This window comes from Colletotrichum siamense, assembly GCF_013390195.1.
Source record: "Colletotrichum siamense strain Cg363 chromosome Unknown KSG_Cg363_contig09, whole genome shotgun sequence".
Lineage (NCBI taxonomy): Eukaryota > Fungi > Ascomycota > Sordariomycetes > Glomerellales > Glomerellaceae > Colletotrichum > Colletotrichum siamense.
The window spans coordinates 878,910-890,951 of NW_023501022.1; the positions used below are offsets into that span (position 1 = coordinate 878,910).

The 12,042-nt window shown below is 54.1% G+C and overlaps 5 protein-coding genes across 5 annotated transcripts; 2 read left to right on the forward strand and 3 right to left on the reverse strand.

Moving 5' to 3' along the window:
* Positions 1-294: 294 nt before the first annotated feature.
* On the reverse strand, positions 295-2,811 carry CGCS363_v012998 (uncharacterized protein; the record flags this gene model as incomplete). Its single annotated transcript, XM_036644847.1, has 2 exons — positions 295-2,547; positions 2,629-2,811. The coding sequence occupies 2 exons, from the start codon at positions 2,809-2,811 to the stop codon at positions 295-297; spliced, it is 2,436 nt and encodes an 811-aa protein (XP_036489266.1).
* Positions 2,812-3,344: 533 nt separating this feature from the next.
* On the forward strand, positions 3,345-4,886 carry TRM44 (tRNA (uracil-O(2)-)-methyltransferase; the record flags this gene model as incomplete). Its single annotated transcript, XM_036644848.1, has 1 exon — positions 3,345-4,886. The coding sequence occupies one exon, from the start codon at positions 3,345-3,347 to the stop codon at positions 4,884-4,886; it is 1,542 nt and encodes a 513-aa protein (XP_036489265.1).
* A 192-nt stretch (positions 4,887-5,078) lies between these two features.
* Positions 5,079-6,271, reverse strand: ncd-2 (Nitronate monooxygenase; the record flags this gene model as incomplete). Its single annotated transcript, XM_036644849.1, has 2 exons — positions 5,079-6,025; positions 6,148-6,271. The coding sequence occupies 2 exons, from the start codon at positions 6,269-6,271 to the stop codon at positions 5,079-5,081; spliced, it is 1,071 nt and encodes a 356-aa protein (XP_036490075.1).
* A 2,419-nt stretch (positions 6,272-8,690) lies between these two features.
* On the forward strand, positions 8,691-9,125 carry CGCS363_v013001 (uncharacterized protein; the record flags this gene model as incomplete). Its single annotated transcript, XM_036644850.1, has 3 exons — positions 8,691-8,722; positions 8,787-8,953; positions 9,019-9,125. 3 exons carry the CDS (start codon positions 8,691-8,693, stop codon positions 9,123-9,125), a joined length of 306 nt encoding a protein of 101 aa, XP_036489820.1.
* Positions 9,126-9,239: 114 nt separating this feature from the next.
* Positions 9,240-10,331, reverse strand: CGCS363_v013002 (uncharacterized protein; the record flags this gene model as incomplete). The annotated part of the gene is made up of 3 exons (XM_036644851.1): positions 9,240-9,866; positions 9,931-10,042; positions 10,108-10,331. The coding sequence occupies 3 exons, from the start codon at positions 10,329-10,331 to the stop codon at positions 9,240-9,242; spliced, it is 963 nt and encodes a 320-aa protein (XP_036490074.1).
* Between the last annotated feature and the right edge of the window lie 1,711 nt (positions 10,332-12,042).

Genomic DNA, 12,042 nt, shown 5'->3' on the forward strand with positions numbered 1-12,042 from the left:
CTCCAGCTCAGCCTGCCTGCCTGCCTGCCTGCCTGCCCTTTCAACTCGCGGCGCTGTCCCAGCCCCAGTTCGTCGCTCGCTCTCCCGGCTTTCCCGTTTTCTCTAACGCCGTTGTGGGGGAATTATCCCAACCTCCCATGATATCTTTGAATCCTCCTTTGGAAAACAAACAGAAGACGACAGAGTTCTATTATAAGTGATAGTGATGTGGGCAATCTGATTTGAACCCTGGTATTCGTATATAAGTATGAAGCGGGGGAAAAGGAAGGTACTAATGTGTCGGTGTTTTAAGTATCACCGCGCGGGTGAAGGGGGAACGGCGACGTTGCCCGAGATGAGGCTTTCCATCTCCCAGGGGCTAAGCGTGCTTCTCCTCCTCGACTGGACTTTGCTGACGCGTCTGTCGCGCTTGCGCTTGGGAGAGCGGAGTTGTTGCTCTTCCTCCTGGGGCAGGTCGCGCTTGACGGGGTCCAGATCTTGCTTTGATTCTGAGACGGCTTCGGGTTGCTCCGGCTCCGGTGGGACGGCGACGATGGTCTCTGGCGGCGGGGGAGGCATGGGTCGCGGCGTTGACTGTTGCGATGGCGGTGCCGCGACCGCCTTGATCGCGCCTCCGCGAGCGGCCTTGAGCTTTGCGCGAACGCGGGCGGCATCGGCCTCGCGCTCTGAAGCGGCGAGCTTTGCGGCGATGGTAGCCATTGTCAAAGGGCTTTGTTGGGGTTGAGGCTCTGCTGGGCGAGGGAGAGGCAGACGCGAGGGAACGCGGCGCAGCGGCGTTCGGGCCGGCGTCGCCTTTGTGCTGTTAGTTTGCGTGGCGGGCCCTGGAGGCGGGCCGTCGGTGCTTTCGTTGCTCTCCTGCGAGACAGTGCGGATGGCGGCGGTTGGGGAGCGCGGCTCCGCGGGGGCAGATGGTGGCTGCGCGGTTGCAAGATGAGGCGGCTTTGGAAGCTTGCGGACTGTGGGCGTCTGGTTCACGGCAGAGGGGGGAGACTCTGCGGAAGTCTTAAGCGGTGCGCCGTTGTGGGTGGATTCAGAGTCGACGGAGGTGGCTGAGGTGACGCGAGAGCAATCGTCGACAGGGTATGAGGGCTTTTGAGGTGAGCGCGGGAGCTGGGTGCGGTGCGGTGGAGGCTTGGGTGCGACTGCCTCGACGGCGCGGATCTCCCAGGTCTTTTCTTCAGTGATGGTGGTGAAGTCGCCTGGCTTTTCGCGGCGAGCCCGAACATCGCGGTTGCCAGCCGAGGAAGAGTCCTTCAGGGGGCTCAATTGAGGAGCAGGAGGGAGAGGAGGGGGGCTGACGTATGCGGCAGACTGCTGGAGGATCTCGACGTTAGGCTCCTCGACATCGAGCTCCTCAACATCGACATCCTCAAAAATGCTAGACTCGTAGTCGCTTCGGTCATCTTCGAGGTCATCGTACTGAACTTCTCTGAAGTTGTTGTTGTACTGTTCAGGCGCGGGAACAAGATGAAGAGACTCGACTCTCTGCTCGACTCGCTGGGGTTGAGGGCAAGGAGACTCAGGCATTTCCTCGTCGTCCTCGTCTTCTTCTTCCTCTTCCTCTTCCTGGTCCTGGTCCTCCTCGTCGAAGTCGGCGGTACACTCCTCCTTGACACAGGAGAGCTCGTGCTCATGCATGTCTACGCCGCCGTGCTGAGTCTCCTCGACATTGCGCACACGAACGGGACTGAGACGAAGACCCATCTTCAACTCCTCCATATTGACAGGCTTGCCGTCAACAGCCATACGCCGACGCCAGCCGTCAATGAGGTGGACAGCCTCTTGCCAACGGTTCTCCATCTTGACCCAGCCAGCACGCAGGCGGGCAATCTCCTCTTCACGGACTTCAACTTCCTCAATAGGGGCAAACGAAGGGTTCGTGAGAATCGATCTAAGATGCTCAAGAATGGCGTCAAGCTCCGTAGCCATGTCCTCGGCCGTAGGCAAAGCAACTGCATGACCGTCACCCTGGGTGGTCCGAACATCGCAGCCGCTCATCTCGCGCAGTCGCTGCGTAGTTCGTCGCACAATGCCAAGCAGAGACTCATTTTCTTCGCTGAGGTTACGCGAAAGCTCTGTAAGAAACTCGTTCGTCTCGCTTCGCAAGTCATAGTTGGAGTCCTCGGTGTTGGTTGTCCTGCCACCGCGCTTGGGCGATATCTTATCCTCGCCCTCGCCGGCGGCGACGGTGATAACCGTGACCGCAGAGCTCTTTGCCGCGCCGCGAGGACGGCCAGCGTCTCCGAGTTGCTTCTTCAGGCCGTCAATCTGGCGATCACGGCGGCGAACCTCCGTCGCGCACGAGGCACGTGTCTGGGCTACGAGGGTCTTGGCGCGGGCAACCTCGTCCTTGAGGCCGCGGACAGCAGCGTCTGCCGATTTGAGCTGGGTTCGTAACGCGGTTTCGGTAGCCTCGCTGATGTCGACCTTGCGCTGGGCTTCGGTGTGCTTCTCCGAGAGGCGTGCAATGTCGTCCGTGTATCGCAGGTTCTCGGCTCGGATGGTTCGCAGCGTGGTCGAGAGGTTCTCGCGGTGCTCGGCGTCTCGCTTTAGGATGGGAAAACAAACATCGTCTCAGTTTGGGGATCTTCAAAGGTAGTCTTTCAAAAGGGACGAGGGCACACGCACGTCTCGGCGCAAGATCAAATCATTGACTATGCTCATGATCTTGCCCATGGTGGCCTCCGTGCCGCCCGGATTGTCGTCCGGGTCGGCGAAGTTAATGGTCTGACCATCGCGGAGCAGTCCCCGCGAGAGCAGCTGGTTGTTGATGTACAGCGACGCTGTACGCAAGTTGTCGTTCTCTGCCATTGTGATGGACGTGTCTCTCGGCGAGACGAGGATACTGCTTGTGTATTCCCCTGTCTAAGGCATGCGGATAGGAGTAATGGGTCTGTGGCTCGTTGGCTGTCGCTGAAGGAAACGAAATGAGGCAGGAAATGTCATCGATGGAGAAGATATCGCGGAATGGCGTCTGCCGAGTCGCAAGCTTATGCAGGACGAGAGACGGACCAGGACCTTTTCAGGGTGGTCTGCAAGGGCGAGTTTTCGGATCGTGTAGTGTATTTTGGTTCGTTGCCATGTCACCCCCACCTCGCAAAGTAAACAAAAAATTACCACACCCGCAGCAAGCCAACACACAATGTCACATGGGTCCTGGCCGCGACCCTGCGGGGCTAACCGCGAACCGCCTAGCGCCATTTCTACACATTCATGCGATAGCGCCCGAGTCACAATTCTGCCTCCCGATCACACTCAAAAGGTCTCATTCTGTCGAGCCATATTCCTTCTTCTCAGCCTGCAGCCCAGGAAACCGAACCCAATTCCGTCACTAAACAGGTGCCATGGCTTTCGACCCGACGGCACTTGGCCCCTCAGCGGAGCCAGCCATTCACGATCTCTCGGGCGAGATATGGCATCCCTTGTTCCGGCAAGAGTGCGCCTTTGGGCCCGATGTCTTTGAGGATGTTATGATGAACCTGGTCAAGAACCCAAACATCAACTCGAGCTGGCTCTTCCGCGCAGACATCCTCAATGACACTGACCCGGGATGGGTGCCCGAACCTCTCCCCACCTCCTCTGATCTCCCCGATCAACAGCAGGGTGTCGCAGCTGCCGCACAAGCTGTGCAGCAGCCTATCCCCGTTGCCTTCAAGGATTTCCGCAACGACCGCGTTCTTGTGCGGAGGCTGATCCCGCGAAACACCCGCCGGGACGATCCCCTGGAGCAGACATGCGTCTTTGCCTCCAGCACCCCAGATGCGGCGGGTGCGGACGCCAACGCCGGCGCCGCGGGGACCAGGTCCCTGGTCGTCTACCTTCCCCACGCTTCCTCCCCAGACGCCCTTCCGTTCTACCACCCCAAGGTCCGGGGCGTTGCGCATCTCCACGAGTGGGACGCTGCGCGCGCCGTCGGCACCGTCTCCATCCACTACTTGTTCTTTGACGAGGCAGACTTTGCCGTGGAGAAGTTGGTGCGGACGGCCCGCATGCTGCTGTCAGTCTTGTACAAGCATGGCCAGGGACGAGTCGCTGGCTACAAGAAGCGAGTGCATCACGACGTCGTCATTCCCCAGGCGCGATTCCAAGATCGCTACATGGAGCTCAAGCTCAAGTACGCGAGGGATCTTGTGGAGAACTGGGCAGAGACGACTGATCCTTCAAAGCACGTATTTGAGGACTTGGGAATCGCTGCGTTTCTGATCGAGCTGTGGGCCGAGATGTACAAGGACAAGCCATTCCCTGGATTCGTGGATATCGGCTGTGGCAACGGCCTCCTTGTTTACATCCTCATTCAAGAGGGTTATTCCGGCTGGGGCTTTGACGCAAGAGCAAGAAAGTCCTGGGCCAAGTACAACACCGTGCAGTCAGGGAAAGATTCCCTCCAGAGACTGGTGCTCCTTCCCGACGCCGTGTCGAGACCTTCTGGCACCGATGGCGAGGAGTCTGTCATTGATCTCTCACAAACTCACAACGGCGCGTTTCCCAAGGGCACCTTCATCGTCTCGAACCACGCGGACGAGCTGACTCCATGGACCCCTATTTTGGCAGCTCTCTCTGAGAGCCCCTTTATCATGATTCCCTGCTGCAGTCACACCTTGGGAGGTCAGAAACACCGTGCCCCATTACCGCGAGACAAGACCAAGTCGCAGTCGACTTATTCCTGTCTCGTGGACTGGGCGGCTTGCATCGCTGAAGATTGTGGCTGGGTCGTTGAGACTGAGATGCTCCGCATTCCGAGCACGAGGAACACGGCCATGCTGGGACGGAAGCGGACACGGGATGTCGAAGAGGTTGATATCGACGGAGTGTTGGCCAAGTATGGCGGGACAGGAGGCTACTTTGAGAGCGCGGCGAAATTGACGAAAACCGAAAAGGGGCATTAGGGGATAAAGATATAGGAGTGAAGTCAACCACAAAAGTGATACCCCTTGTAAAGACTGATTTGGGTTTCTTCATTGAGTATGAACCATGGTGAAGTAGCTGTTCTAGCATTCTTGGTATTTTTATACTCATCTGCCAGGAGTGAGCGTGGATTATCTCGCAATCCATGTTTTCTTCCTCTTTTTTCTGCCAAATCAGATCAACCCGGCCAACTCCTGAATCCTCTTCCTCGCCGCCTCCCTGACCTCAACGACAACCTCACCAGCCGGCTTGATCTCGTTGATGAGCCCAACTCCGGCACCCGACCACTTACCAATCATCTTCTTTCCCTCATCCTCACTCCACCCAGTCTTCAACCTTTCCCGGCTTTCCTCGACTGTTGCCGTCTTGCCTCCAAGCACATGGTACTCACGGTGAATGTCCCCTATAATCGCCCGGCCGTCGTACCCCGGTTTCCAAAGCTTGCTATCCACCAGCTTATCATGGAAGTCGTGCTTCCACGTACTCACGCCGCCATCCTTCGTCTTCACAAGCAGCTCCTTGTGCAACTGCGCCGACATGGCCTCGTTCGTCGCCACGAACCTTGTGCCCATGACCACACCCTCAGCCCCCAGCGCATACGCCGCAGCAACACCCGCACCCTCCACAATACCACCCGCCGCGACAACAGCAACCTCTCTGGACGCGAACTCAGAGGCTAGCATCGCCTTGATCTCAGGAACCAACGCGACGACGCCGCATCCCCTCGAGAACTGGTGCCCGCCCGCGTCAACGCCCTGGGCGACAAGCACATCGGCCCCGTCGGCCGCCGCCTCGCGCGCCGCAGCCACGTTGCCGACCTGCACGAAGGCCTTGATGCCCGCCTTCCGCAGCGCGGGGATGATCTGCGCGTGCGGCTTCAGGTCCTCGTTCGGCGCGAACAGCCACGCGGCCGCGACGCGGTGGCGGGCGAGGACGGGCAGGACGTTGGCGGCGAAGAGGCCCGCCGTCTCGTGGGAGGTGATGAAGCCGACGCCCAGCGGGAGAGGCTGCTGGTCGTCGGCGGTGGTGGAGAGGAGGGAGCGGGCCTGGGTGAGGGCGGCGTCCATGTCCTTCATCTGGGCGGAGGACTCGGAGAAGTCGAAGCCCGCGGCGATGAAACCTGTTGCTTGGTCAGTAATGTTTTTCGTTGGTGGGTACAAAAGACAATTTGTCTTTGAAGGGAGGTTGACGATGCGGTTTCCGTGGGTGTTTTTGTGAGTGTGTGTGTGTGTGTTTACTTACCGATCCCACCGGCCTTGTGGACCTCGGTCGCCAGAGATGCGCCGGCTGCCCCGAGCATGGGCGCGCTGATGATGACGGGCGCCTTGGCGTGGGGAAACCAGCTTCTCAGTTTGGAGGGTGCCATTTTTGCTTTTTCCGTCGTGCTTGCAGTTGCGGCGCTGAATCCGCAGGTTTGTGATGATCTGGAGAGTGAGACACGACTATTTGGAAATCCCGTTGCTTTTGGGATATGTCTCGTTCGGCGGCTGTTGTTGACAATGGACGAAAGGGATGAGTATGAACGGGTGGAGGGGAGGAGGATGGGTAAGACACGCTTAGAAGAGGGTCGAGTCGCTATGGCTGGTGCTGGCGAGATGGCCGTGTTGAGGCTCCGCGGAGATGGTCGCATTGCGGCGGCAGAAGGTTGGTCAGCAAGGACCTCGGGTAGGTCAGACCTGGGTGCTTTTACGGCTTGCTGAGATGGGAATATGGGACGGACGCGGGGCCCTTTAACTGTCTCCGGTGGCGCGGGGTGGGGCGCCGGGATTAAACTGCCGCTGCGGCCCGCATGCCGCTGTTCCCGCCGGCTTCGTCATCAGGCCCACGGCATTGGTCATCTTCAAGTTGAAGGATGCAATCCTTCTTAATTCACCTGCTTGAACCTTGATCAATATCTTTTTATTTGGTAGGGTGCATATGTAGGTCATCCTTCTGGCCATGGTTGAAAACAGGGTATGTGTAGCTGGAGCATTTTCCGACTTTGTTGGGAAGCTTTGCGGAGCACTGGAGCCCGCATCTCTCCACACCAAACGGCCTAGGTGACCACTCATGCATGGCCTGGGGAAGCTCTTCGAAGTGCTGGATGCTGTCACTGGCTTGGGGGGGGGTTTAATGTCAAAGCTCCCAAGCGCACCAAAGGTCGATTTGGCCAGACGTTAGAAACAGTCGCGATACCACATACCGCTGCTAGCTGAGTTACCAACTAAACCACATTCAACCATGCATATGAAAAGCTCTAGTATGTTGCTACACATAAGCTTATTAGGGGCGCATGTTCTATTCGGAGTGAACAAGAAATCTCGTAGGTTCTCTTCATCAACATATACATACACCTATATACCTGATGTCACGCTCGGCATATTATCCTGTTTATTAGCTAATGTCAACTTGAGAAGGTGTTAAGAAGAAAATTCATTGACAAAGATTCAATAACCAGCTCTGCGGCATAGAGTAGTCACTTGTAGAGTCACAACTTCTACGAATGACATCATTGGATTTGTTGAGACCGTCTCACACATGATATACACAACACTGTCGAACTTGACAAGTGCGGCAGTGTGTCTAAGGAAATGATCTCAAGGCAAGTTTTGAAAAAGACTAGCTATGCTCCCAAGATAAGAACAGGGGTTCATTTGATGCCATTCATAGATATTGCAAGCTGAATGTGGCTTATGCGTGAGATGTTAAACTGTGACACATTATTTCATGTCTTATTGATCGGAATAGTCCACCTTCGCTGAATCTTATATGGTGGGCATCATGTGAGTTCGCGAGAGCGACTTTGTCAGCGACAACCGGGGAACTCTTAAGGTTACGGGCCCCTGCACAGGAACGACCGACAGCCCCTGAGGCGCAAGATTTATACACTCTGTGTGGCATTTGCCTCAGTGAATCTATCCATGGTGACAGCGGCCGTCGAGTCGGTCAAGCCGTAGGTGCTGCTGGCATGACCCCTGTACCCTGGGGAGCCGCCAATGTCCACGCATAAGCATGCGACAAATCGGGTGTCTGAAACCTGGGGTGACAGCCTGCAGAAACCACTAATACGGCGCCCAGGCTTTTAGCTTGTCTAATTACGCATCAAAATATCTTTGGTTGCTCCCGTTTCAACGTGACATAGGAAGCACACGGAAAATGACGAGAATTTCTAAGAACTCTTCAGTTTCTGCACATCTCTCAAAGATCAACCACAAGACCGCGCAAATACTCGGAAATTGCGTTTTGTAGCATTTTGCGTGGTGGAAGAATCCCTATAAGATTCAAGCTACGGCTTGATATTGTACCTCGGATTCAACTTACGGAATTTGGTTGCCCGAGTCAAGCAGCCTCACCGACAACAGTATCTTTGCGGGAGAAACACATGCCGATCATGTTGATTAATCTAACGAAAGCTGTACGACTCAGAGTCACTTATGCTCTTGACTTCGGTTTTTGCCGGCAACGAGCGCATTTTCAGTAAGCTTCATATTATGAACGTAGATCAGCTAAGAAAGTCTATCTCTTTGGGACGAACGAGTACAGGGATGAAGTTGATTGCCCAGAGGTCTTTTCGAGGCAACTTTCGCCCGCAAACCCCTCAGAGGCTCAGAGCTCGTCGCCCTCGCCGGCCAAGCGGGGGGCATTGAGGCAACTGCTCAACTCACGTCTTACTAGTATATAATTCCCCGCATCGCGCCTTGGCTGAGCAGAATTCTAGAACTCAGACTCAAGTCGTCAGCATCACATTCATTTACATTCCAACTGTCTACTTTCTTTGACAACTTTCCAATCAAACAATTCACACAATGTTCGGACTTAAGACCGTCGTTGCCCTCATGTTCGTCCACCCACTATTATTCCAGTTCCCCCACCTCCGAGCGACTCAACTAACACACACGTAGGGGCCTCGCTTCCATTGTCGCCGCTGCCCCGGCCGAGGACAACCGCGTCCACGTCAAGCGCCAGGGTGATGACATCAAGAACTGCTACTGCGGCAGGGACACCGGCTCCGCGCTTGTCAGCGACCCCGACACCACCAAGGCTGCCTGTGCCGACTACGGCTCATACGGTAAGTTTGCTCGCAACCCACCCTCGAGGCTTTGTGATCTTGGATGGCTAACCTTTAACCAACAGCCGGCCCCTACCCCACCAGGTGCCAGATCATCATCGACATCAACGAGCCTCTGTACATTGACAAGTGCAAGGCTCTCGGCCAGCCCACTGGCTGGTGCGAGAAATAAGCCTGTGAAGATTAGAATATCTGAATAGACTTGATACCTCAAAGTGTTATGAGTGCCTAGTGTTCTGTATCTTCCTCATGCTTTCACAAAAGGAATATGATCGTGACCCTATTCTCACTCGCGACTACGAAGTCTAACATAACGATCGTTGGGCCGAAGTGAGGAACCCGCTTGTTGTCTCCCACGAGGCTGGCTCTCTAGTTCAACTTCGCCGGCATTTCCACCCTGGGCTTCTAAACAGCCTTCGCAGAACTTCATCTGAGGTCTGTTTGCCATTCTCGAATCTGCGAACCACTGCAGTAACTTCCACGCTGCTTGAAGGAAGACCAAATCTGCAAGAACGATGGCTAGCAACATCACCCCTACGCTTTTCTGCTTGGGCACGGAGCAAAGGTATTGAGCTGCTATAGTAGCTTTCTCGCAGGATAAAGGACCCATGAGCGGCTGGATGGTGCTGTAGCTCTCATTCAGGAGAACGGTGCCCCAGATAAGGGACTTGTCGTCGTCCGGCCTAGGCAACATGGTATAGCGGCGATAGTCCAGCCCACCTTGATCAGTCAGATTGCTGAATATACCACCCGGAAGCCGATTGGAGTTCTTTGGGTCCAAGATGGCATATTTGAGGCCATCTTCATCAACCAGTAGGTTTGGCGAGTCGCAGTTTCCAAGATCTATTGCAAACAGCGAATGCATGATTTTGGAGTAATGCAGGGCTTCTGTCAATGTGGGCGATCCCCAGAACTTCCAAATCGTCAGCCTGCACGCAGTCATCTTGGGAACAGGACCAACGTCAAAACAAACATACATCGGAGTTGTAGGGTGTGGTGTCGTAATCCAAGCCCGAGTTTATGCCCTGCACGGCGCTAGTTACGAATTGGAACGACCAATCGAGATCAAATAACTCTTCTGATCGAAGACTTTTAAGTATTTAGCGACCTGGCCAGTCGGCAAGTGCAGGGGTCATTCAGAAATTGAGACTTACTCCGACTTGGACCGGTTACCATTGAAGGTAAGTCTGGCCCGGTTGAGATACGTTTTGATACCATCAACGTCTACATCTGCAATCTGTGAGGCAGCACTTAAAATGCCAATAAAGTAGGCGTTCGAAATTCGAGTTCCCCACCAAACGCTCGCGCGTGTTTTGTAATTGGAATCCATGACGTAGTCGTAGACGGGCTCGGTCTCCCCTTCATATTCGGCTTCCATGGTGACTTCAGCAAGTCCGACATCAGACACGACAGTGCACTGTAAGGTTGCCGACGCCACTGAATTTTTGAATGACATCCACCAGGATGGCAATGGAGCCGGGTCGCTTTTCATCAATTTGACGAACATCTGACTCAAGAAGCAACCCTTAAGCGTCGTGTTCTTATATCCGATTGACGAAAGAATGTCTGGAGACTCGGTGTCTTTCGTGGGAAGCTCTATGCTCTTCACCTTATACCGGAAACCATGGTTTGAGGTGAAGAACGAGTCGCCGACTGTTAGAAGATGGGGCTGGCATTCGACATCCATGTCCCCTTGCCAGTTGAAAGGCGGCTTGTTAAACCACCTGTTTCCACATCATGTTTTAGGTCATCTCACGTCGGAATATCACCCGGGGTGCGTCTTACCGCGCATTTGCAGCAGCTTCCGTACCGTTAACATCAGTAGTGTAGATAGGCTTCAAGTCAAAGCCGTTTGATGTTAGGTTGACAAGTGAAAAGACCACAGTCAGGATGACACAGCCTGTGATTGCAACGGGAGTGAACCACTTGAAAGGATATGGCCGAGTTATAGGATACTCAAAATAGGAATAATGCATAGTCTCTTTGCTCCGCCGTGGCATGAGATTTGAAACAGGATCTGACTTGGTCATAGACTTTCAAACATACTTGTAATTCCAATAGTCCAGAAATGTCCAAGGATTTGGCCAGAGCCTGCTTATATATTGTAAATGCGCAAAGGTAATCGCCCCTCTAAGCGATGGTCACCTCCGACGTCATGCGGCTTACCACAGACGACAAATAAATAGAAGCAGGGAGTCAGAAAACTATTTCGTATGAAGAGCCAATGAAAAGATGATTTGTGTGTAGAAGAACCGCCGCTCCTCGGTCGGTGAAGCCCTCGATGTAGCCTCTTTGGAAAACTGAGGGCCAAGTCAGGCTGTGAGTTACACAGAGACACAGCGTTTTGGGTAAGCATATGCAACATCAAACGAGAAGGTGAAGCATTCGTTGATGATCTGCATGGTCCGACCTCAAATCGATGCGGCGGCGGACAGGTTCGCCGATGAAAGGGCTGTTGGAAGTCAACATAATAAGAAGCACCTGTAGTGACGGCCAGCAAGATTACTCGTTAATTGCGTTGACAAATTAATGTGCATGCATGTGGAAGGTTGTGCCACCCCAAATTTTGTAAGATAATTGGAATCATTCATGCGGATGGTGCATCCCATGATTCCAAGCCTCTGGGTACGTATACTGCGATGTTATTGAACGAAGCACCGGCCGAAGTGCTCTTGCTGCTTTACTTATTCTGTACCCTCTCACAGGGCGGGCGATGAAACTTCCTTAACAAAACGTACCTCATTCTGCGAGTGTAAGAATAGACCAAAAGAAAAGCTTTCTGTGGCTCCGACAATTATTGCATGTATTGGTGCCGTTATAAGCCGGGTTACATATCGCAAAAGATGCTGACTACAGCAATGAGATAACACTGCCTAGACGACATCGTGCCAAGGGAATACACTTTCTTAAGACAGAACCTGAGTTTACACGATAATATCAGCAGACATATCCATCTGCAAAGAAGGCAGGATTGAAGTCGCCATACATAGGCGAGCCATTCTTAGAGTATTCATAATCATATTCATTCACTAAACAGACGAAATTGAATAACGACGGCTGGGAGATATCTCAATGTTTCCGGCCAAAAA